At 45.3% G+C, this 23700-nt stretch overlaps 2 protein-coding genes across 2 annotated transcripts; one reads left to right on the top strand and one right to left on the bottom strand.

Annotated features, from left to right (window-relative positions):
• Window positions 1-298: 298 nt before the first annotated feature.
• On the bottom strand, window positions 299-5618 carry LOC124478849 (sodium-dependent neutral amino acid transporter SLC6A17-like). Its single transcript, XM_047037317.1, has 4 exons — window positions 5326-5618; window positions 2475-2632; window positions 1034-1160; window positions 299-309 (listed from the first exon to the last, which is right to left on the bottom strand). The coding sequence occupies exons 1-4, from the start codon at window positions 5609-5611 to the stop codon at window positions 299-301; spliced, it is 582 nt and encodes a 193-aa protein (XP_046893273.1). The 5' UTR covers window positions 5612-5618.
• Window positions 5619-18256: 12638 nt separating this feature from the next.
• On the top strand, window positions 18257-22798 carry LOC124478632 (RNA-binding protein 15-like). The gene has a single exon (XM_047036972.1). It carries the CDS (start codon window positions 18416-18418, stop codon window positions 20924-20926), a length of 2511 nt encoding a protein of 836 aa, XP_046892928.1. The 5' UTR covers window positions 18257-18415; the 3' UTR covers window positions 20927-22798.
• The last annotated feature ends 902 nt before the right edge of the window (window positions 22799-23700 follow it).

Genomic DNA, 23700 nt, shown 5'->3' with positions numbered 1-23700 from the left:
CACACATACACACAAATGGGTCAGCGTATTCTATTCAATATGGATGACAAGTAGATAGCAATGTTCATCTGAGGAAACCAAGACAGCCTCAAAGACCATGATTCTATTTTTAGAATCTCTCCAATTGATTTATTTATCTCCATGTCCCCCCTACTTAATGACTCCCTCCATTCACCTCACATGTACAAATACAGATTTTCATCAAATCTGAACAAACGTATGACCTTGGGTTCTCTTCATAAGACGGTTTGACCTTCCCATCATCATGGTGTGCTGTCTGAGTTGATATAGAAACATGTCACCTGGCAGCTGTTCAGAGTGGGCACACATTAAAATGTTTCTGGGGAAGGTGTATACACACACACACACACACATAAGAAAATCACCCTCTGTTAAAGGAATAAGAAGACTGCTGTCTAGGAAAATTACTGTGTTGTTCTCTTGTGTGCATGTGTGCAATGACTTCATGAACCCCACAGTGTCTGGTCATGTTGTAGGTTTAACAGTGTGCCTTCTAGCTCTGTGTCATACCAGCACCGTGCGTGTGTGAGCTAGCAGACCAGCTGAAGCTCCTCTTTCTGTGGGGCCACCTCGGGTCTGCTGACTCATGTGAAGAAGCAAGGCGAGGTGCTGAGCGATTGCGTTATTGTTGCCTCAAATCTAATGGAGCCTCCTGGGATATTAATCTGGATTATCTTCATTGGGTCATCAACGATCCTTGTAAGGAAGTTAACGTCATCAGCTGCCTTGTTTAGAAGTGTGGTTCGGGGGCTAAGGGCAGTACGGGATTCGATTTTACATTTCTTTTAGAACATGGAACCTATTAGAGCTCTGTGAACCATAAATGTTTTTCTCAGAAAGGTTGAAACAATTGGGTTAAGGGTAATACGTAGCGACACAATTCGGGTAAAACTCCTTCAATCTAGCCGAGGCCCCTTATTTTGAAGTCTATGCCATAGACATACAGACAGATGTGTTTTTAAATCTAGGACCTCTGACCCTCTCTCTCTCTCTCCTATAAAATCCAACTCACTGGCCAGAGATCCATTCCTCCTGATTGGACATTCAGCCCAGGGCAGTGGATACTGGAACGACTGGAAGAAGTAGAAGATGCTCCAGCCGATGATGACGTTGTAGTACAGACCCACAAAGCCACACACCTGGAGACAGACAGAGAATTCAGTCAAACTGGTTTGTCTGCACAAGTATGAAACAGAGGAAATCCTCTCCTAAAAGAGGTTCCTCTCCAAATAAGAAGATGGAATGAGAATATTTCAGGATGTAAATAAGGCACAACAGAGTTGCCCCTGTCAATCTCCCTGGCCGCCATGCCATAGTCAAACAAGGTCGGGAAAGCCATGAATTATTGAAACGCGCTCCTTCAGCCGTTTCCACGGTGATCTCTTAAGAGGTATTTATAGACAGTCCCGAGCCACTCTCGTACATGTGCACGACTATAGATGGGTGAGCGGGCTCTCTCTCTCTCTCTCTCTCTCTCTCTCTCTCTCTCTCTCTGTCTCTCTCTCTGTCTCTCTCTCTCTCTCTCTCTGTCTCTCTCTCTCTCACACACACACACACGACACCAGCATCCCTCTCTTTTCTCCACCTCCCTCGGTTAGGGTTCTCACGTCTCTCTCACCCTGTCTGAGAGGCTACTGAGGGAGGTGAAGAAGCATTCGTTCTGTGGCTTAGTATCATCTTTACTTTATTTCATTTGCACGCCTTAGGACTGCGGACTTCAACGGTCTGTATCCATAGCGATGTGCAAGGTCTTATTTTAACATGTATTTAGTCAGAGTTTTTAGAGTTATGATTATCAAGGGCTTAAAAAAAATGACAACGCTGAAACAGGGTATAGGAAAAGAGCAGCAAGGCATAACGTTAGTCCGGAGGGAAAACTGAAAGTGTTTGTCTTTGCAGGACAAAAACCTCCCCTCGTAAATCACAGAAGTGGCTGCGGTAGCTAGTTTCTACGGAGATCTGAGTCGATTCAGCGAAAGTTTTCTGGAGATAAACCACAGGGTTGAAACAGGCATCCTGCCATTACGGCCTCACTGATCCTCACTCCCTCACCCCCTCACCCCCCCCCCAGTATACGTTCCTCTCTGTAGAGCTGCGTGGTGAGAGCACAGACACGATGGGGGCCACTGAGAAATGTATTACCTTCCCAGATAGGAGCTATAGTTACAGTTTCCTTACCCCAGTCACTAATCACATACTGTAGATGATACTGCATTACTGTAATGTATCAATATATATATTTTAAGGTGGCAAGTAGGCACGTGCAATCATGAGCATCAGCAGTGTTGTCTTGTTTTTCAGGATGACATGTAGTTTCCCTCGAGCCTGACCCATCCCTCTCTGCCTCTCAACAGACAGCGCCAAGCATTTCACGGCCCAGCCCACTTTGCAGTGACGCATCCCAGTAGGATGCCGCCCGTCTAGAAGACGATGCCTTCCTCCATGTCCCTCACCATCAGACTGGACACCCCGATGCCACCCAGGCGCGGGCACACGTAGTTCCACACCCCCAGGCTGCCCCGGCGGATCTTCTGCCCCACGGCCAGCTCCAGGAAGAAGAGCGGGATGCCGATGAGGATGAGGAGGATGAAGTAGGGCACCAGGTAGGCACCTGGAAGACACAACATGTCTGGTCATGTCTGGTAACATAGAAGATACTAAACACCTGTTTAACAAGCTAGCCTAAAGGGATCGTACCATACGCACATTAGAAGATGTATGAATGTTATTGAGTATGAATGTGAGAGAGTATGAATGTGTAGGAGCATGTATGTGCAAAATGTATAGAATGGTTCATCTTTCATCATCGCTACATAGTATCTGATGACAGTCAATAGATCATTATTAAATGAAACATGGTGGCTCTCTGTCCAGTTTCCCTATTAAAAGAATGAAATACAATACTGTTATCTGTTTCTCAATGAAGATGCTGAGGGAAGAGAACTGTTTCTCAATGAAGATGCTGAGGGAAGAGAACAGTGGGAGACAGACAGACAGCTAGGCCTGAAGTCTCAGTGTCTCTCTTCATAGTGTCTTCCACTCCGTCCCCCGTCCCCCATCCCATCCTGTCTCCCTGTAAGCTGCCTCCCACCCCCACTGCAGCCAGGTCTATTTCTGAATTTGATTTGAATTATGGGGGGGAATCTAAATGTAGTCTTCTCCAGCTTAATCCAGGGGAGGCTTAATCAGGATATGAGTGGCTTTGCTGCACCGGCCTGTGAGTCATCATCCGTTAAAGGATGTGAAGACTTATGGCTGGAGTACTGGGACTAATATTAATTCCTGCAAAGGACAAGTTACATTGCTCTCAGCTCATTAGATAGCACGCAAGAAACAAGGGAGAAGAGAGAAAGGCAAAGGAAACTGTAAGGAAATAGAAATGTTGGGACATTTGAAATTGGAAAGGGGAGGACAGTAAGATCATAATTTTAACTAAAACATCCAGGTAAGTTGCTACTGGCTGACGCGAGAGAGAGATAGAGAAAGAGAGAGAGAGAGAGAGAGAGAGAGAGAAAGAGAGAGAGATAGAGAGAGAGAGAAAGAGAGAGAAAAGAGAGAGAGAGAGAGAGAGAGAGAGAGAGAGAGAGAGAGAGAGAGACGAGGGGGGGTGAGGACAGGAGAAATGAAATGCAGCTAAAATAAACAAATAAACAAAGAAAAGAGACCTAGAGAGGAAAACCATCCAACAGCACCGGCCCCTCTAATGTGTCTGTAATTGGCTGCCACAAGGCCAATTACTGGGTGAAGGATGGGCGTTCTCCTGGTCACACAAACTTGTTGGATCGCTGGTTGAATAGCCTTTAAATCCAACCTATTTGCAATAAATCAGGCTTATAATGGATGTAAAATTGGGCTGCAGTGTAAAGGGACTGGGTGGATAAGCTCATGAAAATCAATCATTTTGAGTTGGAGTTGGGCGAAACTGATAATAGACGTGGAAAATCAGACTCGAAGAAATAATTAATGTTGACTGACAAGAGACATGTCACAGGTGTGCGTATTTCTTTTTGCTTTGACAGTATCAACACTCATCAACACTATTTGTTTACTGTATATAGTGTCGTGAAAAATTGATCATAGGTCAGGCTAAGCATATGGGATGTCCAGTTGTGGGGGAGAAGGCCTAGGTTTGGGCTGTGTTATATGCACTGCAGAGACATATCCAGAACAAGTCTCGAGCAGGGAATGTGAGAGCGGGGGTCATGCCAAAGTGGAGAAGGCGAAACCCCAAAGAACAGGCCAGAGAAAAGAGAATGTTCTGGAAGGAGAAAGGGGGGCCAAGGTGAATCAGCATTATGGGAGACTGTTGTGTGTGCTTGGATCTAAAAAGGGGGTTGTTATGAGTTCAAGAATCAAACTATTTAGCTCCCTAGGACAGTGAAGAGGGAAGTGGCCAAGGGTTAACAGCTGGGAACCCTCAATCTTGAAGGCCTTGTGTTTGGGTTACTTCTCATTCTGGGATCTGGGAATGAAGTAAGAACCAAGAGCGGCAGGTCAAGCTGACCTAGCCAGATAAGTAAGGGGGGGGGGGGGTCACGCATGTCGGGGGCACTAATGTCGGTCACGCATTGAGGGTGACACACCTTGGATACGTTGGGAGAATAACATTGAGAAATAGTATAATGCCGGGCGAGGGATTTTCCTCATTATAACGGGTTGTATCTTGTGCCTGTTAGCTTTATGTGTCTTCCTGTACCAACTGGGCATTGCTGAATAAACCTCTCAAGCCATCTTGACTTTGAAAGACATTCCATCACCGACTTCAAATCTTTCTGAAGTAAAAATATCCTACGTTAGGTACTTTACTCTGAACCAAATTTAAACCATGATGGTGGTTCAATTTCATAAATTTTTAATGGAGACGTCCTGTGTGTCCAAGTATCACTTTACGCCCAGTATGGCCCTGTGTTGCAGTAGTAATCAATAACCCAGCTATATTTAACCTCAGCCCAGCCCCTATCTTAGCAGACTAGCCTGAGGGAGATAGCAGGCCGGCATCTCTCAAGCTGGTTCTGCAGTCTGGGGTCACTGGGCTGCTGTTGGTGGGCATCCAAAGCGTTTCATCAGACAGTGGGGTTCAAGAAGACGAGCAGGATATGACCTCGTAAATCTGGCGGGGCTGTTTTCCTTTCCTGAATAATGTCACCAGCAAATCATGTGTGTGTGTGTGTGTGTTGAAGAAGCAGATGTGATGCCATAGATCTAGTGGGGTTTATTTTCAAGGAGATATCAATTCTGCAGACGTTTATCTACCGCATTGCACATAGTCATCCCACTTTCAGGGGAAGCTGTCCCCGCACTCACCTCCTCCATTCTTCTGGCACAGGTAAGGGAAGCGCCACACGTTGCCGAGCCCCACGGAGAAGCCCACCTGGGCCAGGATGTACTGCAGCTTGCTGTTCCAGGCCGGACGGCCGTCGTTCTCCGGTGTTTCGGGGGGCAGCGGGCTCTTCTTCCCAGCAGCCCCTCCCACGGTCAGGGAGCTCTTCTTGTAGTCCAGGGGCTCCTCGTGCGCGAGCAGGTCGGCCACGGACTCTGTGACGTGCTCATGGCTGTGCTCGCGCTGCGTCACCTTGCTGTTCTTCGGCATTGGGGACACTGGGGGGGGGGGGGGGGAGGTGAGCCGGGGGGGGGGGGGTGGTGGGTGGGGAGAGAGAGAGAGAGCGAGCTAGATAGAGTAACAGAAAGAGAGAGAGAGTGTAAGGTGTAGAGGGGAGGCACTGAGGGCAGGTGTGGTCGTTGGAGGCTCGGTGTGAGACGGTGAGAGCTAGCGAGCGTTGTGTTGAAGACTTGTTTGGTCCTGTGAGAGAATCAAAAAATACTTTCATGGTAAAACAAAAAAACTAGCGAGAGAGACATAATTGTAGCTTCATGATGGCAGTAACACTAAAATAAAATGCTGTGATGTTAACCTTTATGCAGAACAAAATGAAAGTCCATAGAGGCAAAGGCTGATAAGCTACCGGACATCTGTTAGACAAACCTTTGCTTAAAAGGTTAGGTACAGTACGAAGAAATGGAGAAGAGGGTTCATTATGTGTAAAATAATTACTACTGACAAGTCAATTACTGGAAGTTTGCCCATCTTGCCCTGGGCTTTAAGACCACACCAGAGACTCAGGATCACTTGCACCGTTACTCTCATCCATTTAGTACTCGTCCAACCTTGTAATAAGATACAGGACTGCAGCTAAACACAGACTACTCTCTTGTTTTGCCTTTAAGGTACAATAAGTGTTAGTGATGTGCTAAATTGAGTTCCCTGGTGTTTCATGGAGAAGTAAGTAAATCAACGTTAGATCTCATCACGTGTTTACTCTTTTGGACCAACACCACCAATTACAAAAACGCCGCTAAATGCTGTACACAAACACGGAGGGAGTGAATTATAATACTTGTTTAATACTAATCATAACAATCTAACAGTATGACTGTAAAAGGAGATTACAAAACATAGATTCCCTTTTCATCAAACCAGATTGCGTTTTCTAACCTAGCACTCCCTTTCCCAATGTTTTTGGATTCAAACATTTCCAACGCCACACAATTGTCGTAGTTCATTTTCCTTTCCATGAGCTTAACTTTCGGCTAGCTTTTCACTCCATAAATCCCCTAATCCCCGGAAGCCTTGCAGCAGCATCCTCATCACCTCCCCCCTCTCAGGGAGCACTTGGTTCAGCCCAAACAGGATGGAGGAAGCAGGTGCAGGTTGAACCACTGTGTTCTTGAACATTCTCTTCATCCACATCACAAGCCTGGCATTGGGCTCATCACTTATTGAGTCACTTCTCCTGCCATTATAAGAATCCACTGACAACCGTAACATAGAGCAACAGGGCCCTGTGGGATGTGTGTGAGGTCTCCATCCCATCCCGGGAAACCCAGGAAACAGGGAGATCAGGACCAGATGAGATAGCTATGCTGAATTACAGTCAACATCGCAACATATTTGGGTTAGGAGCTGAGGCTGAGGATTAAGACTATGAAGCAGGAAGTTGTTTTGATCTGCTAAATCACCTTGTCATGCTGGGAGAAACGTAAGGCAGCATTATAAGGAGGCTTCACAGTGACCAGGTCACACAGGGGACAGAGAGCTGTAGTCAGCCACATCACACTGCCCCACCTCATCCAGTATGATGCAATATCAGTGAGGGCCCTGCACGCCTCCTGACGACAGCCACTGTCACCTGATAGTGTCCATCTGCTCTTACTTTCTTTTCAATATGGAGCGGATCCACGATTCCACTATCAACATATGAACAGAAAAACCATGGACATCCATGTGGTGCAGCACAGGATTCCATTTCAATGTGTTTCCCGAAAAAAAACGAACTTGTGTTCCACTAGACTACAGTGTGAGCGACAAACATTCAGCTTCGTTCTCTGTTTAAAGAGGTCACCATGCATCTACAAAGCTGTCAACAAACATACATCAGCCTCTAATGTTCTATGTTCCCAGTTACTTGCCTTGAACATGATACATCAAACAATCCAACGTGTGTCTGCCCACAATCCCTGTACAGTACATTAACGTGCAGTGCATGATGGAATAATCTCACGCTCATTCACATATCGCATGGGAATCTCTCTGTAAGCCAATGCGCATTAACAAAACTATCATCTCTGCTCTGGGTCCTATAATTCAATCCATTGCATGAAACCTAATATCCACCTTCCTGCTATAAAATAGATTCAGAGGGACAGCTAACCAGCTTCCGTAAACTTCCTGTCCTGCTTAAAATAGGTGCTTAGACAATCTCAATGTTAAGATGCCCACGTACAACTATGACCATGAAGTATAAATACTTCGGGGAGGGTTAACCAGCAGGACAGATGACAGACCAGAGGGTTTCTATCTGTTTTCAACAGTAATCTCTAGTAGATTAACAAACAATTTAACAAATGCTTTGAGCAAACTAACACAACGACTGTGATTATGATCAAAGTGCTCTTGTATATGTTTTCAGGCTGGTGCCATTTGAAAAATGTTGTCATTTTTGCCCTCCATATCGACAGTGCTCAACATTTGTTTATTTAATGTGCATCTCCACATTAGCATATTGGCACTGCACCACTTCCATTTGCACATGTATTATTGGAGCAGGTGTTCATTACCTGATTCGATGGTGAAGTGTCAGATTTCCACAGGACAGAATTGAATATTAATCTTATAGTACTGTATAAGCACACTCCCATAATGCCACACACACCAAAATCATCAACTCAGAAACATATACAGGAAGAGAAACACACACATTTTCTTCTGCACATCATGGCTGTGGTTGACGTATAATTGATTTGGAGCCACTATCTCCTGTACAGAGCATAGTGAACTACACAACATAACCCGAAAGAGGCAGTTGATTTTGGTTCATAGAATTTGGCTTAATTATTCTCAAAGCTGTACATTTGCCTGTCTGCCAAGACAGCATATGTGTCTTGCCTCCACATTAGCATTGCCCTTAACATACATTACTATACTGTTAACGTTCCACCAACAAAGATATCGATGCAGATGAAACACAGCACTACTAAACATTCAAAAGCTCTAAGAACAACATTGACAATCTTCCTGAGCAAACACAACTAAGAGAACCCATTCCAACTTAACACTTAATACATAACAAAAGAAAATAGATGTAGAATTGTAAATTCCTGATGGTGTCATGAGCTGGTTAACAATGATGCTAATTTCTACAGATTGCATGGCTTCTAAGAAACTCTACCAGAGAAGACACGAGGCAAATATCTTCAGCATGCACTCAGCATGATGCCCCGTAAAACGTCGAACCAGCACATACAATTTTTTAGACCCATATACCATCTAATTATTAACTACAATAATCAGCCGGATCTGAATGTACTTACAAGCTTATTACAAGGATATTGATCATGTGATCAATACCCAGTCTGGCAATGCTGGACCACAGCAGTGATAGGGTTATGGACAAGGACAATGACAGACAATGCCCCTGTACTGGAATCACTGTTGTTGATAGTAATGATACAGGCACAGACAGTAAGTGTATGCTTGAGGTTTTTTGTGCTATAAAAACGCCCATACTGGTCAACAAGTTCGCTGATGAGTAAGGTGACCCTCATGCCCAATACTCTTCTTTTTTTGTCTATGACCAATGCTACAGTGGTCAGAATTTGTTTATGTTTCACAAGGGTCAGTCCCAAATCTTTATCTGGCCCGGTTGTTAGGAGACACTTTATACAGAGGTCTCCAACCCTGTTCCTGGAGAGCTACCTGCCTTTTGGTTTTTGCTCTAGCCACACTTATTTGACCTGATTCAACACTAGTTACCTACTCCACCAGCTAATTATTAGAATCAGTTGTGCTAGATTAGTGTTGGAGCTAAAACCTACAGGCAGGTTACTCTCCAGGAACAGGATTGGAAACCTCTGCTTTATATTGTAACAACATACTCCCCTTGGTTGAGAACACAATTGGCGAGTTTTTCACTTTCTCTATGACACATGAACAACCAAGGACGAAGGGACGATCTTGAAAGTGCGGTCAAGTCCAGGATGATAGCCCTGAAAAACAGGCTTACCGTTTCAACTCCTAAGACTTGGATTGGCTATTGTCAGGAGGAGAAGAATATCTACTAAATAAATATGAGGAGAACTTGAATGCCCATGACAGCAATGTAATGAAATATGAGATGTAAAGAAGAAGGGAAGACAGAGTGGAAGACAGAGAGTGAGACACAGAGAGAGAGAGAGAGAGAGAGAGAGAGAGAGAGAGAGAGAGAGAGAGAGAGAGAGAGAGAGAGAGAGAGAGAGAGAGAGATAATAAATATAGTAGAAGAGATAAAAACAGAAGATAGAAGATGGCAGGTGTTCAAATCTGATGTTACACAATGTGTGAGGAAATGTGGTACTCCAGCCCTCAGCATTTAGTTTAGAAATATGTATATTGTGTAGGCCTATGTGTCTGGGGACAAACCTATTAACAATACCTGTGGGTGTATCTTGTGTTGCCTGCTGTCGGCCCAATGTCCAAATTAATCCAGTGCTATCTTGGCATGTTTCTTTTCTCACATCAGGGTATTTGATTTAAGAGTTTAAGTGAGTTTAAGAGTTCACTCAAAAACAAGTCCTGCACATGCTTTCGATCTTAGGGGCTGTGATCGTAAAAAAAAACGAAAGGCGGCAGCGGTAAACAGATTAAAAACGGTCTTGAAGGTGATTAATCTGACGACAACTCGATGACATCGTGTTCTCGTCACCTCGACGTAAGAGCATGACTAAACACCCGTCATTCATCATTCTGCGTGCCTGTCTTCTCTGACTGCAACTTACACATAAAACATATCGTGTGGGTATTTTTTGTAAAGGATGTAGCCTATGTTTAAATATGATGTAGGCTATGTTGACTTTACAAAAAAGGGCAGATTGATTTAATAACAGCACTCAAGGTCATACAAACCACTGATTCAAATGAGTATATAAACTATAAATTCGACTTTCTTCTCACCTCACTCAATGTCACAGTAGGACTTTCAATACGGTCTTAGTTTATCTAATAATTAGACGACAAGCTTCTGAACAATTTATTTCTACCGATGTCAGTAGCATTATATGCTGGTTTGCCAACCTCACTCCCACTTCAGTAGAAAGTGATCAAATTCTCCAATTAAAGCACCGAAGACCGGTGGGGTTAAAGAGGAATTTACGTTTCGGCAAGGTGAGGTGCTCTGCTTAGGCGAAGCTCAAACGAAACGTCCTGCATGAAGTTTTCCCACAAGTACTCACCTTTAATTTAGCAAAGAAAGACGCAATGTCCACTTTATAATGGCAATGTGGTATCAAAAAGTATGCCAAAGGATGCTAACATATCCAAACGACAAATTGTAAAACAACATCCGCGTGGAGCGACTTCTTGTGTTGGTACCCAGCTTATAGTGCGCGCAAGAGATGAATCACATGCCGCTTTAGCGAAAATGACATGCAGGGTGGCGCGCCGCGAGCGCCCAGTGACGCAAGACCGTTCATGATCGCATTTCAAGACCGTCACCAGCTATTTATAGTAATTCAACAGCCCAGATGTTTAACAGACACATCATTGATTGGTTGAAAATATAACATCTATATCTGCACTTCAAGTATTAAAATAAAGGGGTTGCATTCCCAATTAGTGATGCAAGGATGACGCTATTTGTCACGTGCGCTGGCATGCTCTTTTCGATTGATAAATCCCATTCAAGGCACCTTCTCCACAAATAAAACTGTCAACATGCTAGTCATTGATGATGGATGGCCAATGTTATCATTATGTCAAAAATACAGACAACCAAAAATGTGCTAATCGTAATGTAATTACAATATTCACCAGACTTAAAGCTACTTCTTTAGTGTGAGGTGGTCAATTTCTTACAGAGACATTTGGACACAGCGACTCCAGCCAACTGAGTCACAAGGGACCATAAATCACAAGCCATCCAGCTCCCTATTCTATAATGCCACAGGCAGAGAGGAGCTAGATAGTGTCACAGGGCCATTATTCATTGTGACTTGCCTCTATAGATTTATTTCTATATCCATGGCTGTTACCTAAATCGTTTCTATATAATACACGGTATCCTTAGTTAGCTGGTCTAGCATGATAAACTTCAGCCAAAGCTGAACATTTCAAAGAGGAGGTCCAGCCAATGTATCTATGCTGGTCTTACTGAGCCCTCTTCCTCAATGATGGTCCTTGAAATAAACCTCTCGATGGCTCTTAATAAAGAATCATGGGTGTTTGGACAGAAAATGCACTCTGAAGCTTATAGGTCTTCATGACTGCTCTTACAGAAATAAGATGCAAAGACGCTCATGCACCCTTCCATAACCTTGAGAAAACAGGTGCATCACATCCTCACCAGACCCCTGGGTGCAGCAAGGTTTGATTGAATGGATCATCCCCTTAGTGTTTGTTGGATTTTAGCAGCGTACAGTTTCATTGACTCAGGTTTGTATTCAGGCCCAGAAGATAAATTGAATGCATGGGTTTGGACTGTGTTGGATGGTGGTGGACAGTTTTGCATGGTTGTGGTCCGGACAATGTTGCATGGTTTTGGACAGCGTTGCATGGTTGTGGAGTGGACAGTGAAAAGGGTGTGCGTTTGCCATCTCTCCTCTCTTGTGACGTGCAGATTAAAGCGGATAAATCACCCCTGTGAGGGAGATTTTCTCTCACCTCTCTCTCTCTCTATCTCTCTCTCTCTCTCTCTCTCTCTCACCTCTCTCTCACCTCTCTCTCTCTCAAAGCTTCCACAATTTATTGGTTGCCTTTTGGGAGGCTGTTGCTATAGTAACCATGGAAACCAAACGAAGTTGTGTGAGCAAGAGAGTCCTTGCAGCCAGCATCCTGTAGTTAGCTGCCATGAAGGAACTTCTTTTTTAGGTCATTCATAACTCATTGAGAATCTGGTGTGCTTGTTAAACTTGTAACCTGGCAAAGTAATTTATAGGTCATATGCCACAAATTATGACATTTGTTATGACATTTTTGTAGACTCAAAATGCCCACATAAGGTTTTAAATCAAAAGCAAAGATGGTTTTGCACCACATGGAGCATTGGCTAAATTCCTGTGTTCACATGAATATTTACCAGACTCCCTTGTACCCCTGCAATTGGCAAAGCAAAATCATATTTGATCGTTCACAGCATCTTGAGCTCACTAAATTAAATTGATAGACATTGTTTGAACAATAGATTAACTATTTGCATTGCTGAAAGTACATTTGCAAGTAGCCAGTCCTAACAGGCTTGCAGCAGGGGACTGTCTGCACAGCTGTCCTGCTGCCCTCTCTGGTTAGCAGGTGACCCATCAGTCCCATAGGTACACTGTGGAACTGCATGGGCAGAGGCTTGTCTCCTCTGTCCCTACACCCTTCACCTTCCTGTTTTCCTCCCTGTTCTCCCCAAACCTTTCCTATCTTTCTTTCTCAATGGTATAATCTCAAAGTAATCTCTTTCTCATTTTATTCGACCAACAGTGTAATTGTATCTGATACGAAGTCTACACCCTCACTCTGGTACGGAGCACATTCACACTACACCCCTTCTCCTGACTCAACTGTTCCCCTTGACTTGCCTCTGTCTTCAGAGGAATTGTCTTTCTCCTCCGGGTTGCCTTCTCTCACCGGCAGCCTCTCATCCCTCTTCCTTTTGTGCTCCTCCTAACACACTTCCTCTCACGTGCGCTCACACATTCCGCATCTGCGCCACCGCACCCCTCCAGTACTTTTCCTACACTCCAGCCTCATTTATATTCCTCCCTCCCTCTTGCTCTTTCTCCCTCTCTCTCTCCTTGTATTGCAATGTCTGGGTCACTCTCAGCTCTTAATAATAAAAGCTGCAGAGATGCAAAAACCTTTGAATACTCTCTTCTACATGGATCCTGCTATCCTCTCCTCATCATGCAAGTGCAAGTGCATCGTGCAAGTGTCACTAGCAGCATGCATGATTTACAATACACAATTTGTGTACATGTGTGACTTGGGTGTCTTTAGCCTGTAAAAAGAGCTAAAGACACTGTTTAGACTGTGAATAATCTTCTCCCCATTGCTTGCAAACATGCATGTACAGTCTTATGTTCATTGAAGGACCTGGTCGATTCAATTGATTTGAGCACGTGTACAGCGCAGCCTGCTGTCAATACAATGATTTCAGATGACCCTTCACACTGGGGAAGTAACCTCATTCTGTTAAAACATAAAATCTGTTAATTAAGAGTTATGTGGACCACCTTGCCATGTTTACAGTTTACACAAACATTGTAACAGATGTGTTGTAGATTTTGTTGCAGAAACATTTGAATGTATCACAAAGAGCAAGTGTTTTGATTCAAAACACAATTTGTATACATTCAACCCACTTCATGCCCTTTCCTTCTGACTCTTTTGTTCTTCCCAGAGTCCAGGACCTTGCAGGTGCTCATAGAGGAGAAAGTGGGTCATGTGCTATAAACTACTGCTTTGCCACAAACTGAGGCATAACTGCGTATCACCAGTTAAGTCTGAAATATAGATCTCTGCACTGACACATTTAAATAATGCATTCCAACTCTGTCTTTCTCCCAAAACATTGTTCAGGAGTCAATAATAAAACAGCTTGTTGTAAATTAAATGTCTGAAATGTGTTACAAGATAGCAACAAGCTGTGTAATGTTTGGGTCGGATGCCAGAGATTAGCACCTACTAGGGCAACGGTGGGAGCAGGTGAAAGAACTGTGAGGGTTATATGCTCACAGTACCTTGTCTGTGTACTGTTTCTTGGGTCTAACATAATCTATACAGTAACCCATGGGTCACAGTATTCTATCTTAACATTATACAGCCTTCACACATTTATGAAAAATGATTGTACAAGCACACTGTCAACATAGCTGGGATGCCTATCAGTCAGATATGCCTTTGAATATCTGTTGTGCACAACTGCGGTCTGGCATTGACCAGACTACGAAAGGCCAGGTCATGTATTCATGTTGTTATAAACAGAAATAGAAACTCATTAGAGACCTTATCTTTTCTCAGATCAGCCGATTTCTTTTGGGATGGTGTTTGCTGTCTAAAAACAGGCCTGGGCTTGTCACCTAGCTCTCAGTTCCTTTCCAAACTCTTTCCTGTCAAGGAGCACATGGAAATAACCAATACCTTTCTCCAAGGACAAGGGTGTCAGACAAGCCCGACAGACTCTGTTGCCAGTGCTGACATTGGCACTGGTACTCTGAATGTCTGTGTATGTGTGTATTTTTTAGAAACGACAAAAATCCACATTAATAGCAATGCTGATCAAGTTGATAAATTTATTTAAAAACTAGTTAGTAGGGAAGCCGCTATAACTTAAAATGTATTTATTATTATTATTGTTGTTATTATTATTATTATAAAAGGCCTTAAAACAAGAACAAAACTAAGCCAGCGTTTTCTTGACATTTCACCTGTAAGCGCCAATAGTGCTCTCCTTAATGGGCTAGGCGCTGCGATTGCTCTCTTCAAAATGTGTAATTGCCAGGATGGTGGGGGGCCTGATTTAACCTAGTAAAATCTCCAGATGCCCCTCCCCCCTTCCTGGTATATCCTTTATATAGACTCTTAAGCCCATATTAATGTTGTCCTGCAGATTGTCATGCTGTGGCCAGTGTTGGAACATGTGCCAGCCTATGGACGAGCACCACCAGATGGTCTCTCTGAGAGGGGCCGTTCGGCTTACGGCCTGCAGGACATGATGCTGTTTTGACTTTTTTTCTCCTCATCATAATCGCTTTAAAATGCTCTAGAGTCCCCACTGCAAAATACTCTATTACTAATAATGAAGAAGGCATGAGGAATCCAATGGGGCCTGTGAGGCCATACATACCACATAGACCTTCTGGTGAAATCGATGAGTTGCTGAGAAAAATCTGGTTTACTACACCTTTTAGGACTTTTGTGTGAATATTTGTTATGAGAGGACTGCGGTGACAGCATGGACATCGTCAATAATGATTAAAAACTAGTTTGGGCTGATTGTGATTATGCAAAAAGATGTACCGCCATGTCCAGGGAAATGAAACTTAATGAAACTAACCAGCTGTCGATATCACTCTGTGTGTGTGTTCATCTGAGTGGATGTGCACAGGCTCAGACAGCATTATTCAAACTCACAGACACAGAGAAGAGGTTTGGAAAAACAAGTGGGGTTTATCTGAAACAAAATGTGCACCTGTGGCCTCTCTCTTTCTCTCTCTCTCTTTCTCTCTCTCTCTCTCTCTCTCTCTCTCTCTCTCTCTCTCTCTCTCTCTCTCTCTAAGTAATACTGCGTGTGGTGGGGGCGTCCTACATAAATGCTTCAGCATCCTGATTCCTGCACCATTAATGGCAGTATTAAATAGACACCGCGGGGTAAATCACACTTTCATCTGGCCAGTGGCAACTCAACAGGTAATGACAATGCTTTACAGTCTATGAAGAACTGTGCGGTCTGAAGAGACCTCTTGATAGAATCTGTGAAGAATGTTGTCATTTGTAAAAAATGACAACATTTGTTAAAAACCGCCACTAATGATAGGAAACCATCCAACTGTTAATATTTTGTGTCTTTAACCACTTTTAAATTATTATTTTGAATTCCTATTTCTTCTTCTTGTCTGCTGTAGTGCTGCAACTTCCCCTCCGGGATCAATTACTGTAATTCTACTACTACTTCAACCGACTACACATCCTTTCTGGTTAATTACTTCTGTCTTTAGTGACCTAAGCAGAAAGTAAAACTGGTGTAAGGGAGATCACTGAAAATCACCTGTAATCTTCTCACTTTCCTACACACTAAAGTGCATGACTTTGTCATAGTTGCTTTATCAGTGCAACTCTCTCATTCATGAGGTGGATTCTCAATTATTGGGCAGGGTGGCAACCAGTGGGGTATACAATGGACAGGTAAGGGGCCTAAGATGGAGAAAGAGGCCTACGCAGTAAGAATTACACCCAGGAACAGGCTCAAACCAGTGTGAAAGAAGAGGTCTGATGGGAGGTTGGCCTGGCAGGCTTAGGATGTGAAATGAGTGTCCGTATCTTGAGCAATGTGGCCTGTTATGAGTGAGAATTACATAACAAAGGCTAGCTTGACAGTCAACAAGGCAGTTGGGCAGTGAATGAGGGGGGTCCAGATAGCTAACAGCTGTAACCGATCAGATAGCTAGAATTTAAGAGCTAAGAGTTTCCCCAAGGGCCGGAGTCATGTCTCAAAAGTGGCAGGCAAGGCTCCCCAGAACAGTGAGGAGAAAGGGGGGCCAGGGTGAGTCAGTGTTAGGGGAGACAGTGGTGTGTGCAAGTGTCTCCATAGCACAACAATAGAGGGCTTGCCATGGTTTAGAAGGTCAAAGTTTAAAAGATATTCCGTCTCCGACTCTATTTTTGATAATCCTTATGAGGAAAGCTGATTTCTCATCCCCGACATTTACTTAAAAATGTCAGAGAAAACATAAACAATCACACTCCTGCTAAAAATATATATACAGTATATAAATCTTTTTTTTTACCTTTTTGGGGTAAAAATACAAATCTACTAATGTGTTTGTATGCCACAGATTATGACAGATTACATGTGTTGCCCTGGCTTTATATCTAAAACAATGTCTGCGAATTGGATTGACCTTGAATGGACCCTGATCTCCATGATGTGAGCCACAGGAAGTGAATCAATCTAAACTCATTCAGGATGTATTCTGTATCTCACCAAGTCAAAAGAACCTATCTGCCATCTAGTGGTCATACACTTGTCATGACACCAAGTACATTGAGTTGGTAGTTAAATCTCGGTTTGTGTTTACCCATGTATTTACTTATCTTTTAACAATTTGAAAACTGATAACAGATTACTGATTGCTCCGCATTAACATTAGCAGCATCTGGCACACTAAACATGGTACTTGTACCTGGTTGGTCTGTTGGTGAGCTTCCCAGACTGCCCTGCTTTCACTTGTCACGGTCACCTGCCCCTGTGATAAAGACATCTGTCTGGACTGCTAATGAGGCCCGCTGATTGTATGAATGGGGTTTCTCCTCACCAACCGCTGTACCTCATCACTCAGGTGTGTTTCTGGCAGGAGTCCAGTGGCAGTGAGCAAAGCATCAGGACAGGGCTCTGCCTCAGTACACCTCAGAAATAAATGGGTCAGCCTCAGTCAGGGGGAGCAGACATCATTAATCAGCTGTGGTGTATCTTGACCCCCATCTCTCTCTCTCTCTCTCTCTCTCTCTCTCTCCCTCCCTCCCTCTCCCTCTATCTCTCTCTCTCTCACACACACACACACACACATACACACACACACACCTTATAAAATTCAATTTGCACATGAATATTCCGTGCATGTGTATATTATCAGTGTTGTCAACATATAGGGTAGGCTATGTCCTGCTTTTATCTCAGGTGTTTTTTATTTGTTTCTTCAAGAGATGCGCAAACATAGGCCTGTGATATGTAAGTAGGCTATCATTTTATCTATTTCAATAATATCATTATTTTTCACAAATGTAATGTATTCCCTTTTTCCTTCCGACGAAACATTCCGTTATCGTGTAAATGTCCCTGAAAGGAAGTTCCTGATGCCCTTTGTCATTTGAAACTACTTTGCCAAGTATATACTCTGACTTGAGATAGGTGAATCATTTTTACGACACAGGGTGACTGACAAGTGAGGAACCAATCGCTTTTCATTTTGCGAGTCTCTTTCCGTCATTCCTTGGATTGGAACAGGGCGGAACTTCCAGTGCAGTGCTTCGTGATGGCGGTCGCGTCGCTTGCTCGAAAGGAACAGTAAACGACGTTTTATGCATAGTTAGGTAAGTTAGGAACAAGTACAGTGAGTCGTAGGGATAGATAATTACGCAGTTATTGTTTCTGATACTTTGAAGATGAAAGGCAAGGAGCGGTCGCCCGTGAAAAAGCGCTCTCGTATTGCGGATGGAGGAGGAAGCCACCCAACAAGTAAGAAAATGGGAGCCCTATCTGCGACAGGCAACAACACCGGGAACGGTTCTGTCAAAAGTGTCGGTTCAACTAGAAGGAGTTTATTGACTGAAAAGAGAGACATTCGGGAATTAGACGGCCATGTTTCAAGTCGAACTGCAAGTCATCACGGCTACGCTAACTCAACTGCAGGCTCGAGTGCCAAACTCCACGGTGGCCTTGCTTTGGATCCCACTAGCCGGGCTAATTCTCGCGGGGAACAACGGCCACTCTCGAACGCCGAAAGTGAGTACAAGACTCTGCGAATTAGTGAACTGGGCTCTCAGTTGAACGACGAACAAATAGAAGATGGCTTGTTTCACGAGTTCAAGAAGTTTGGTGACGTTAGTGTAAAAATTAGCCGCGTTAACGACGAAAGGGTGGCGTTTGTGAATTTTAGAAGGCCCGATGACGCCAAAGCGGCCAAGAACGCACGCGGCAAGTTGGTGCTCTACGACCGCCCTTTGAAAATTGAAGCTGTGTACATGAACCGAAGACGGAGCCGTTCCCCCATCGAAAAGGACACATTTGCAGCAGTGCCAGGGCACAGACATTTGTACCCTCAAAGACCCATTTCACCTACAGGGTTGGGTTATAGAGACTACCGACTGCAGCAGCTAGCCCTAGGTCGTCTCCCTCCTCCACCACCGCTGGCCAGAGACATAGAAAGGGAGAGAGAATTTTCGATCTTTGACGCCAGAGCCCGGCCTCCCTTTATCCCTGAATGTGCAGCTTTCCGGGAGGAGGACCTTATATCTCCTGAGGATGACCAGAGGGCTAACAGGACGTTGTTCCTTGGCAATCTTGACATCACTGTGACTGACACTGATCTAAGGAGGGCATTCGACAGATTCGGGGTGATCACGGAGGTAGACATCAAGCGCCCCGTGCGTGGTCAGAACAGCACCTACGGATTTCTTAAGTTTGAGAACCTGGATATGGCTCACCGTGCAAAGATGACCATGTCAGGGAAGGTGGTCTGCCACAACCCCATAAAGATTGGTTATGGAAAAGCCACTCCGACCACCAGACTGTGGGTGGGGGGTCTTGGTCCATGGGTCCCCCTGGCAGCCCTGGCCAGAGAGTTTGACCGTTTTGGCACCATCAGGACTATAGACTACAGGAAAGGGGATGCCTGGTCGTACATTCAGTATGAGAGCCTGGACGCGGCCCAGGCTGCCTGCTCCCACATGAGGGGCTTCCCCCTGGGCGGCCCTGAGAGGAGACTCAGGGTGGACTTTGCCGACACGGAGCACCGCTACCAGCAGCAGCAGCAACCACCGTTCTTGCCAGCTCTCCCCCTGCCCCACTACGAACTGCTCCCAGAGGCCTTCCTCCACCGCCCCGGACCCGAGGGCCTGAGGGTGCGGGAGAGGACGACGCCACCTCAGCTCCGCTTCAGAGAGAGGGACCTGTACCCCACTGCCGAGTGGCCCGGGCCAGGGGTCCGGGAGAGGGTGAGAGGGCCGCCGTTCGAGCCCTTGGATCATCTGGAAAGGCGTCCGCGGGAGCCGTGGTCCCTGGAGCGGGAGCGAGATCCGCAGGGGCGGGACCAGGCACGCAAGCGCCGCCTGGAGCGCTCGCCCGAGAGCAGCGAGCTGCTACGTCGGCGCCACGGAGCCTCGTTGGAGCGCAGTCCGGGCGGAAGCAGTCGGGACGGAGGGCGCCACAGCGACTTGGAGCGCCCTCCGCGCACAGACAGACCCTCGCCCGCCAGGGAGCGCCGTGGCAGCCTGGAGCGCGGCCCTTCGGAGAATAGACTGCGGACCCTCAGCCCCACCGAGCCAGAGAGGGAGCGCAGGCGCAAGGCCGGCGACGCCTGCAAGAGCCCAGCCAAAAGGGAGGAGCGCGCCGAGCACCCGTCCTCCAGGTCCAGCCTGCAGTCGAAGCAGGGGGCTGGGGGGCAGAAGCTGAGCCAGGCTTGGCAGGGCGTGCTGCTGCTGAAGAACAGCAGCTTCCCCACCTTCATGCACCTGCTGGAGGGGGACCTGGCTGTGGCCACAGGGCTCCTGGTGGAAGGCTCCAGGGGGGGCCCGGTGTCCCAGCTGAAGATCACCCAGCGCCTGCGCCTGGAGCAGCCCAAGCTGGACGAGGTGTCCCGTCGCATCAAGGCCGCCAGCCCAGGCGGCTACGCCGTACTCCTGGCCATGCCAGGCAGCTCTGAGGAGGGGCCCCAGGATGCCAGCAGCTCCACAGAGAGGCCTCTGAAGAACCTGGTCTCCTACCTGAAGCAGAAGCAGGCGGCCGGCGTCATCAGCCTGCCCGTGGGCGGCAGCCGCGACAAGGACCACGCTGGAGTCCTTCACGCTTTCCCCCCCTGCGAGTTCTCCCAGCAGTTCTTGGATGCCTCCTCTAAAGCCTTTGCCAAAACCGAGGAGGACTACCTGGTCATGGTCATAGTCCGAGGAGCATCTTAGAAAAGAAAATGTGCAACTTATAATGGCTTGTGATGTATCTGTAGCACTGTATGATATGCACACGGTGTTATGGCACTGGTTGTTGAGCCAGGGAGCAGAGCTGGGGAAGTATTTCACCGTCTGTATCATCATAAGGAAAACATTTTGACAGAATATACTGAGATAGTCATTTAATAATACATATAAATATATAAAAGCCTTAGGTAATTTTTATGTTCCCAGTATTAAAAGTAGCCTGCTTTTTATCCTGACTTTGATAGTAGTACCTAAAGCATTTGAAATCTCCAATAGCTACTTTTGATTTATATGGGTATGATATAGATTCCCCCTCTGTGACATTTAAAGGGGAACTGAAGTCAGTTGGAAGTGAACCGTTTTGAGTCAATCAAAAATACATTGGTTATATTGCCTGTTTGAAAGAAAAAAAGTTTCAAAGTCATTTTCTTTTTCATAATAATATTATACATGAACTACTGGCACAGTTTTCTGGACAAGTCAGTAGGGCATTCAGTCTTGGTTTGGCACCAACAACAAGGTTCTGAGGGAGTCCACTTCTGGAAATACTTATGCAGACCTTTTAGAGATGATTTGGAAATGAATGTCCTATCTCTTTAGCTCATGACTGTTAAACACTTACAGAACTCAACTCTTTTCATGATCTATGTAGGCTTAAACATCATTTAAAAGTCCTGTGCTATATACTACACATTTGATTTACTCATGTTTTGTCTTACGTTTTTATGAGAATCCAGAAAATACGAGTGATTGGCACGTTTGATCCTGTAATCATATGTACAACTTGGTAACATTGTGGTCTGCCTGTGATAATATAACAAAATAGGCAAAAAAACTTTTGACTTTCTGTGTAAGGGTCAGTGTTTTCTTCCAGACATTTCATTTCTTTGGAAACATGTAGTATCTATTCATCAGACAATGAGCCAAACATGGGTTTGTAGATCATCTCAATGTGATCAGTGAATGGATGAATCCCTTTTGCCGTTCATGGCTCGCTCTTAGTTCAGAGAGCAGTGTGTTCCTCAGAGAGCTAGGTGGAGCTGTGTCACACAGCTCTTAGGGTGGCTCAGTGAGGACAGAAGGAGAAGGTTATACTGGGATTAAAGAACGTGCTGTAGTCGGTACTGAACACTCAAGTGTTGGCTGCCTTTACAAATCTTTTTTAAAGCATTTTTTGTTCCTTTTTCAGTAATTCAGTCATTTTCAGTAACCCTAAAATGGACGAAGACGAATGTTTTGGTTAAATGTCACATACAAATTTAAAGTTAACCATAGTTAGCTGAAGTGTTTCAATGGGTGTAATAATAATGGTGTTGCAGTTTCATCTCACAGCCATTGCGTGTGAACAAGTCAGTGTCTACACACTTTACTATTCATTCTGTTGTTGGTGCCATAGCTTTTTACTGGGTCTACTTCAAAATTCGAAATTAACAACTGCATGCATCTTAGACAAATCTGTTGTGTAAAGTCCTTGCTCTTGTACAAGATGACTGTATGTAGCCATGGACACGCCCAAGGAAGGCCGAAGGGGGTGAACCACCAGACCACCAGTGAACTCGACACATGCTTATTGGATCCCAGGCACCCTGGAGCAGAGGTCTTTGGTGCACTGGCCCCATGTCAGAATAACTCTGCTCCTAAATTGTGTTCATGCTTTGTGATGCCAGTTCCCATGTTTAAAATGGAAATGTAGCTTTTGTGCTGTGTACACCTGATTTCTGGAGAGAAAGAGAAAAAGGAAAACCATCATTGCACTTGCGCCTAAGAAGTAGCTGTCAGAACACGCAAGGTGCAGCTTTTGCACTTCCTAGCTTTTGTTTCGGTATTAATAAATTTTCTCTATCGTGGGAAAAAAAACCAAATGTTTCCGCCTGGGAAGACGACTGTTGTGACCTTTTCTGTTGTGTTGCCGAGGAATTGTCTCTTGTACCTAAAAACGCAAAGGCCCTGCCCGTTTGAGAACAGAGCACTTTTTATGACCTTAAAGGAAAGAAAGAGAAGTGTGAAAACAAAGGAGCCTCTCAGATCTGTGTTCTTCATTGTTCTTCATTTGTTCGCCGAAACCCCACCTCCCACCTTGCCCTGTTCCGAAGAGTGGCTGATGATCCAGTTGTTAGTATTGAAAATGTGGCCCTCTTATAGGCCGGCTGTTTCTCTGCCTGAATCTTCATATGCGTTGTCCCCCTTTGGAGAGGGGACTCCCCTCCTCGGAGACCTCTGGAGCCACCGGGACCCAGCCGCGTGGGCTGGGTCCCCCCCCCCCCCCCACAGCTGCCTGGGCGTCCCCCCTCCCCCCCACAGCTGCCTGGGCGTCCCCCCTCCCCGCACAGCTGCCTGGGCAGGCTCCCCCCCAGCGTTACTGCCTCAACTGGGCTGTGTGGCTGTCTACAGCCTCCTCGGGATACACCCAGCCTTTCCTCTCACCTGTTCCCAGCCATGTGTGCAACCGAAACAGTATTGGGCCGACACCAATTGCAAGTTAACAAGGAGCAGTTATGTGATTCATTCATTTGTGTATTTGGCCCGTTTTTCCCCTGCTTTGAAGTCAGGGTGAAGCTGTACGTCCTGTGTTAGGGCTAGTTGCCATGTTCGAGAGGGGATCGACCCGAGAGTCCTTGTTTCCAGTCGAAAACCGCCACGGAACCGCCCAGAAAGAGAACCTTTTGTGTTTCCTGTGCAGGGATCCGTGATTTGATGTGATTTATATATACGTTTAAAGATGTTTTCTGAAGTGAACGTGCGATCAAAGTGAAGAGGCC

This window comes from Hypomesus transpacificus, chromosome 16 (genome assembly GCF_021917145.1).
Source record: "Hypomesus transpacificus isolate Combined female chromosome 16, fHypTra1, whole genome shotgun sequence".
NCBI classification, from domain to species: domain Eukaryota; kingdom Metazoa; phylum Chordata; class Actinopteri; order Osmeriformes; family Osmeridae; genus Hypomesus; species Hypomesus transpacificus.
The sequence above is the reverse complement of the archived record's forward strand: the minus strand, read 5'-3'. Positions and strand labels throughout refer to the sequence as shown.